General features: G+C 42.7%; 1 protein-coding gene across 2 annotated transcripts in view; it reads right to left on the bottom strand.

Annotated features, from left to right (window-relative positions):
• Nucleotides 1-1,476: 1,476 nt before the first annotated feature.
• adamts18 (ADAM metallopeptidase with thrombospondin type 1 motif, 18) overlaps nucleotides 1,477-8,166 on the bottom strand; it is a 57,774-nt gene continuing 51,084 nt past the window's right edge. For both annotated transcript variants that reach the window (XM_034874465.1, XM_034874475.1), the window contains 5 exons: nucleotides 6,508-6,702; nucleotides 4,978-5,048; nucleotides 4,644-4,809; nucleotides 2,570-2,765; nucleotides 1,477-2,394 (listed from right to left, as the gene is read on the bottom strand). In XM_034874465.1, coding sequence (XP_034730356.1) covers nucleotides 2,279-2,394; nucleotides 2,570-2,765; nucleotides 4,644-4,809; nucleotides 4,978-5,048; nucleotides 6,508-6,702 — 744 coding nt within the window. In that variant the 3' untranslated portion in view covers nucleotides 1,477-2,278. The remainder of the gene's footprint in view (nucleotides 2,395-2,569; nucleotides 2,766-4,643; nucleotides 4,810-4,977; nucleotides 5,049-6,507; nucleotides 6,703-8,166) is intronic.

Raw genomic sequence — 8,166 nt, 5'->3', positions numbered from 1 at the left:
TGTCAAAAAAATAAAAAGTGATTGTAGAGTATGTCAAAAAATGTCATAGTATAACATGTTGAAAAAATATCATAAAAAAGTCATGGCATAGTTTGTCCCAAAAATCTTTAAAATAGTGAGAATCAATCTTCCAACCGTTGTCTCCCCAACCCGTCCTCCACCAGATTGAGCTATAAGACCAGGAATAATACCATAACTCAAAAAGGTCTTTGCATAGTATGTCAAAAAATTAATAAAAAGTCATACTGTAGTATGTCTAAAAAGTCATAGAATAGGATGTCAAAAACAGTCAAAGTCATAGCATAGTATGTCAAAAAATGATTAAAAAAGTAATAGTATAGTATGACCAAATCAAACAAAAGTCGTAACAAATAGTGACTTTAATTTGGATATCTGACATCTGAGCTATTAATGCAATAACATGCACTTTGCATTGAAATACATTCATCAAAAAAAGTTTTTTAGTTATCTAAAATCTGGTGGCTCCAGGCTTACTGGGTAAGACTGACATGGTACAAAATGAGAATGTTTGGGGCTGCAACCAATGCTTATTTTCATCGTTGATTAATATGTTGTGATTTCTTGATTATTCGATTAGTTGTTTGCTCTATAAAGTGGTGAAGAATGCCGATCAGTGTTTCCCAAATCCCAGGATGACGTCTTCAAATGTCTTGTTTTGTTCACAACTCAAACATGTTTTATTTTAGATGCTGGAATCAGAGAACTAACTGATTAATCTCTGCAACTATGCCTGCATGGTCAATAAAAAACGATCTAAAATGATCTCTTGATATAATAGTGTAAGTATGAACAACGTGTAAAGGAACTTTGGAGCTATGTTTGCTGTTCTTTGAGTCCGTGTTACAATTCTCAAGTGGTGGCTGATTACATCACACTGAATGGGACTGAGCCGGAGTAGAGCCGCCGATCCTTCGCGTCGAAAGGAGCCAGTTGAGGTGGTTCAGGAATCTGGTTAGGATGCCTCCTGGGCGCCTCCCTAGGGAGGTGTTCCAGGCACGTCCAGCTGGGAGGAGGCCTCGGGGAAGACCCAGGACTAGGTGGAGAGATTATATCTCCAACCTGGCCTGGGAACGCCTCAGGATCCCCAGTTGGAGCTGGTTGATGTGGCTCGGGAAAGGGAAGTTTGGGGTCCCCTACTGGAGCTGCTGCCCCTGCAACCCGATACCGGAGAAGCGGATGAAGATGGATGGATGGATGGATGGATGGATGAATGTGACTGTGGCACCTGGAGTCCCCCGGCCAAATCTCTGCCACATCAGAGCTGCATTCTGAACACACCTACACTGTTCTCACGCTATCGAGACTGCACCCACACTCACCTTGCAATCACCCTCTATGGACTACTTCCCCCCCACCCCCCAGGCACACAGACATCAAAGGCCACTGTTCCCCTCAGTGTGGCTGTGTGGATAGAGAGAATGCAGGAAAGAAAAAGAAGAAAAGCCAGATGGATGTGATGATCAAGTTGTATTAACCATAAGCGTACAGGAGTGACTTACAACGTGACTGGATAAACTGTTTTACGTATACAGAGAGGCATGATTCAGCAGCAGTAAACATAACAAGCGGAGAGTGTGTGTGTCTGTGTGTGTGTGAGAGGGAAGAAGTGCAGAAGGCATCTGACCGTTGATTACTAATGCCTCATATAAAATCTCATTACGTGGATACAAGGGGGACTGGCACAATCCTGTGGTATAGCCAAAAAAACATAGAAATAACATCTCACACATCCACTGTACACCTGACAATATGTAAAATCATATATTACCAACCATAATAACTTAAATAAAGGAGTATGGAAACTAGACGCCTTTAAAAATACAAGCAAGCTAAAACGCTACTGTCCTTTCCTGTTTTCATGATGGCTTGTAGCTTTAGAGGTTTCAGAAATAAAACCCTCAACAAAACAACAGCACATACATATTTATATGTACATATACTGTGCATATACAGTATAGATATTACATCAACAAGTCTTCAGGTGCTCTGTGATTTGCATTGTCTTTCCTGTTCCATTGTGATCGATGACGTGATGACTTGACCACGCTGCCTTCTTTAATGAAAAAGAGTCCATTGTTTCTCTGTCTTTGTGAGTTTTTTTAACTTCTTTTCGAAACTCATTAGTCAAGTACTCCAGGACGAAAACACACAAGTGTCGAGCCCAGTTCTGTGTGTTGTGATTAATGGCTCCCAAGCTGCCTTTGTGGTCTTATCCCAACAGAGGCCCCGGCACCGCAGACTCCGAGGTATCAGGGCTCTATTGCCTCTTGGTGGAGCAGGACCTGCAGCACTGCTGTCCATAGAACTTGTGGTTACAAACGCCATGCTGGGGAACCAAGTGACACCAGCCGTAATGGTCCATGCATTGTTCATCTGCAGGGAAAGCAAAAAAAGAAGGCAGTTCAAACTCAGACTGCAAGATCATTTTTTTCTATTCATTGTTTTTTCAATGAATCATCTTCAATGTATTAAATAATTCATCTGCCAAGAAATGTTCAGAAATCAAGAAAAATAGCTACCAACGTTCATCCTTCAGAGAGAACTGTACCTTTCAGAGTTGGTCCAGCAGCTGCGACTCGGCTGGGGCGCTGTGCCGGAGCCGGGGGAGCAGCGGGGCAGAAGTGTGTGTTGCACGCCCTGGAAGTGACAGGCCTCTGGTGGGGCAGGCAGCCAGCTGCGGGGCGACCCTGCCGCAGACACTGGATGGACCGAGTCTGGACTCCTCCCCCACAGGACACAGAGCACTGAGACAGAGGTTGGAGAGAAACAAATGGGAAATGAGGAGACAGACACAGGGATATTAATAGGAGAAAGAGATCAAATGCTGAAGTGCACGGAGAAACAAATATCATCATGAAAGGCAGCAGAAGAGGGATGGAGGAAAAGTCTACGCAGAGATAAAGAACCGATGAAGAAAACAAACACCCCATCCTGCATGTACTTGCCCTCCAGCGAGCTGTCAGGAGACATCTCCTCTGGTGGAAACATACAAGGATCACAAGTTTGAGATGAGCAGAATAGTGAGACGCTGTGCTATATGAGGTTGCCCTAAAGTGTTTTTGCATAATAGATTATATAACTAAAACACACAGCTTACACAACCTTCCCAGATAGACTCTGTATCAGAGTTGGAGCTTTTGGATGGCATCTGAGGCCCATTCCGCACACGAGAACTATGTCTCTGTCTGTGAACTACCACCACCTACACTGTACAGTCTGCCTCTGGGGTCTTTTTTGGGGAAACGTAGATATTAGAACACTCATGGCCATACATCTTGTATTGATTGATTGTTTGGCTCATACGTTGTGTTGCCTTCCTCATCAGGACTTGGCCTCCCAGAGAAAGGGGCCCGGTGAACCAAAATCAATGTAGTGAGAGACGGTGAGGTGAAAAAAGAAAAGTTAAACCGACAAAACCCTTCACAGTAGATTTGTTTGTTTCGAAGCAACAGATTACACAATGGGATGTTTTTAGCTACTTTTAAAGATGCTATTGGGAGCAGGGTATAACGCACACTGCGCACACTTCATGATTTCATTTTGAACATTTTACTTCCGCAATCACACTTCTTCTTTAACTTGGGTTAAACTTGGGTAAAGTTTCTTCTTTAACTTGGGTAAAAGCCCCCCCCCCCAGTTTCTAGTGCTACGCCTGCCAATCTTTCTGTTCTTGCACCTTATCACTTAATCACATGAACTGTGTAGTCATGTTTGATGTCAGAGATGGACAGGAGAAGGCTAATTCCTAGCCAGTATCTGCGATATTGCCACCTGGCGCTGCTACTACCCCTGGCAGAATTTATCAGCTGTAGCTAGCTAGTTAAATTCGCTAATATTAGCCAAATTCTTTAGTTGAAAATGCCGTGCCTGGCTGACTTTAAATATTTCCAGCTCACTTGGTTTAAATCAAGAATGTTGTCAAACGAGACAATAATGTGCTTCATTGCTACACAGCCTACATGATGTTATGCTAAAAGAATAAAAGGCTAAAAGTACATTACTGTGCTACATCCAGAACCGGCTCCCACGCAGTGGATGTGCTAGTTGTGATCTGAGCTTTTTTTATGTAACATAACCAACCTGTAAACCCACAAATGAATGTAGTCACCTGTTGATATGCTGCTTGACTTTGGACGTAACGCTCAGTTGCTTATGTACACTGGGCAGCTGGGTAGGCCAAACGGTCACAGCTTATTATAGCGCAGATAAACTCACAGTTTAATACATTTATTCTACTTTTTCTCTTGTTCTTTTTTGGTTATGGAAGGAATCAAAAGAAAGACCCTCCACAGTAAGAGCCCCACGGACACCCATTCTGCATGTGGAGGAATACAAAGCTCCAAAGTTTTGACTGACTGCAGCACTCCACCCAAACTGATACATGTTCAGGTCACTGATGTGAGATTTATTGTCTTGGCGTGGCTATGATGTCAAAATGTAGTTTGAGCATTCAGTCATGCGTTACATGTCCTGGGATTCAATTTACCGGTATGTCCGTCTAGTTTACTTCCCAATTGTGCTGCTTGTTGCTTCCAAATTGGAAGAATGTCAGCTGGAACGCACATGCAGGCCTAAAAGTCTCTTGTGTTGACAGATTATGATCAAAGCCTGTTAAAATGTACCTGTTGCCAGGGAGATGAGTACCAGCCCAAGACCACAGCACTGGAGCTGGTTCTGCCAGGGAGGACCCGAGGGAGCTCCGGGCACGGACCTTGGTTGCAGCTCTGCTGGAGATCCACAAGGGGTTTAGCCATGTTCCTGCACCTACGTGTGGGGAACTCCACATACCTGTGAGGGAATAGGACAGGTTGTCAACTTAAAAATGATTATTCCCATAGAGTTTCAGATTCCTGAAAACATTTGGAGTCTGAGGACGGTACACAGCTGTAACAGTGGGGTCTTAAGTGTCTGTGCAGAACTGTTGAAGTGTCTTGTTGTGAAGCTGAAGGCACATACCCTCCCTCTGAGTCTCTTTCCCCGCAGCGAAGCTCTCTTTTCTGGATGCCTGAGCCACAAGAACTGGAGCACTGGAACAGAGCAGGCAGGAGGGACAGTGGTAAAATATGAGATATGTGAGTGTGTGTGTTTGTAATGCAGCGGGTTTCCATGGCACAAGACACCAAAAGGTTGCCTATGGTTGTAGCAATAAATCCAAAATACGAAGTGCTCTACTGAGTATTGTTCAGTCATTATATTTGATGAACAGTGTATATGTATGTGTGAGAGTGTCAGTGAAGTGCCTGGCTCTTTTTCAAAATCCAAGCCTTCATTCTGAGAGCTAAGTACCTTCCCTGTGTTTCATCTTCCCAGGCCTGTGCTGCTACTCCTTACACTCACCGTTTTTATTCTATATTCAGCAACATGAAGCATTATAACTCAGTGCCCTCTCTCACACTTTAACCACTCCACTTCACAGCACCAAGACAGGTAAGACTTCACCAATCTTCGGCACACGCACTAAAAGAATATGCTATCTGAAATTATGATAATGCCTAACATGATGCAGCTGTCAAATACTTGTGCAGATTTATAGATAAAACTTCTTCTAAGGTAACTCTTCTAAAAATGTATGCAACACCTCCCAATTGTTTCGAGGACTTTGATTAGCTTTCGGAGGGATCTTTTAGGTGAATCCTACATGGAGTTATCTGAAAACATCATTTGTTGGCTTCATAATCCAATCATTAAACTGTCTAAACTGCTGAGCAAAGCTTGTGATGTAATGTGGAAATTGCAACATGTTGACCTCTCTATAAGGGGAAACGGTGAGGATTTGCAGATGTACAAATGTTCTGGTTACTACTTCTCGTTATGTCCTCATAACATGACAAATATCTTGTTGAAAAGATTACGTTCTGTGTTGCAATGAGTATTTTTTCTTTTTCTTGTTGTCAGTGAAAGAACGTCACTGTAGTCATTCTTAACCCTTGTGTTATCCTCATTCAAAAAAAAAGATTAACTCTTTTTTTATTAGATATGTTTGAGGTAATTGACATTTTAACGCATTATTTATTTATTTTTATTTCCCTAACACCACCTTACTACCACTAGCTTTACACTACATTTTGGAATCCATGGTCAATAACCCTCATGTGTGAAGAATTATACCTAACATTTGAGCTAGAAAAGCAGAAACTATGAATTATTTTGACTAATAGTTATGATCAGAACGTATGATCATATGATCATGAACGTATGATGGATTTCTCCCTGTATGATTGTTAATAAATATCTTTAAAGAATGTGAGCCCAAGAAGAAAGCCTTTGTTTTCTTAATTCTGAAAAAGCTTTATGTGCTGCTGATGTGTTATAAAACTGCAAATCATAACTGCTGTGCTGGAAGTGAGTGTAAAAATAAATCACAAAGCAACAGATTTCCAAGTGCTTTACGGTGGACTTTTCCTCAAAACTCTTAACCAGTAATATCTGAACAAATTTCACTCCTTGCGCTTCTTCTCCCTGAGCTTCATGGCTCTTTTCCCCTACCTCTCCCCAGGGAGTAAGGATCCACTGCAGCCTTTCGTTCTTGGGGCAGCGCCGCAGGACGCAGGTCTCCTGGGCTTTGGGTCTGTGGTGCTGTCTGCACATGCTGTCGGGCACCACCACCGCTTTGGCCCCGGGATCAGTGCTGCGGCAAAACACGCTCCGCTTCCTCAGGCCACGGCCACAGGTCTTGGAGCACTGCGAGTGGACGAGAAGAGAGTTAAAGAAGTAATGACCATACACATATTATTATTTTCTTAATATTCTATTTCACTCTATCCTGCCAGTAAGTACTTACACACCAATGATTTTAGGAAAGTAGTAATACTAGGGCTGGGTATCGTTGATACCGGTACCAATAACATGACTTCAGTACCGATTCCTAAACTTTTTCACATACCGATTTTATAAAAGAAATTAAAATATTACGGCCCAAATCTTTTTATTTATTTTTCAGCTACAGCTGTAACAGAGTTTTTCCTGCATGCCTCTACGACGTGTAGCATTAGACAGCCAATCACAGACCTTTTTAGATCCTGGTAGAAGCATGCTGCATGTTTATTGGCTTACTGACGCCGACACTTCTTAGTGAAATCAAATTTATTGAAATCATGAGGCATTGAATATTAAGATATTTTTTGATACTCAATACTTTAGAGGTAATTTGGTCGGTGCCTGAAAAGTATAAATAATTTCATAAGGCGGTTTAAAAAAAAAAACAGGACATTTATTTGATTTGATTTCAGGACAGCTGTAAACAGGAAAGGGAGTAGAGAGGGGGGGTGGGGGGCAGCATGCGGTTGGGACTCAAACCCAAGCCACTGTGGCAAGGGCTCAGCTTTAATACAATGGGCACACTCCTAGACATGTGATCTACTAGGGCGCCCAATGACCATACACATATTAAATCATACATACATGCTCATAATCTTTAACTTAGCTTTATACTTTCTTATGAGCTCTTAAATCTACAGCTTTCATCACATTTAACAGAGGTTAAATCCTTGGCACAGACACTTTTAGTGCTTGTAATTCACCGCATGGAGTTCAAGCAAACAGAAGGTCACTGGTTTGATGACAGCCCATTATGGCCTAACATTAAATACAATAAACCAATAACTGGCAGATGAATGTGACCCCCATCCCATCAAAGTATCCGCCAACAGCAGACAGTGCTGCTGTGACCTCCAGCTGAAATGCAGAGATGGAGTCAAACTGCTCCGCTGGGACGGACCAGCACAGCCGTCGGGGCCCTTTATGTGACAACACCGTATTCATCCATTAGACAAAAGACACATACACATCTGTGTACAGCCATTTAAACACACAACCACGCACAACCACACATCCCAGTTGTCCTTTTGTCAGGGAACAGTCCGATTGATCTTTTCAGGGAGATTGGCCTCGCCTCTGCGTGACCTCCAACTGAACCCCGACTGGTGTCACAAAATAGTCCAAGCACACAACCTTAATGTCCCAAAGAATGATGACCGGATGACAGCTGAGTGTCCGGACTGTGCAGGTCCGCAAGCTAATCATCAGATCCGCTGCCGTGCACTGTATACAGGAAAATTAGCGAATCAAAGCCCTGTTGACTCTGGTTACAGAGGAGCCGGCTGAAAACTTTAAGTCATACTTGGTTGATAGCCATAGAATTAAATG

This window comes from Etheostoma cragini, chromosome 1, assembly GCF_013103735.1.
Source record: "Etheostoma cragini isolate CJK2018 chromosome 1, CSU_Ecrag_1.0, whole genome shotgun sequence".
NCBI lineage: Eukaryota > Metazoa > Chordata > Actinopteri > Perciformes > Percidae > Etheostoma > Etheostoma cragini.
The sequence above is the reverse complement of the archived record's forward strand: the minus strand, read 5'-3'. Positions and strand labels throughout refer to the sequence as shown.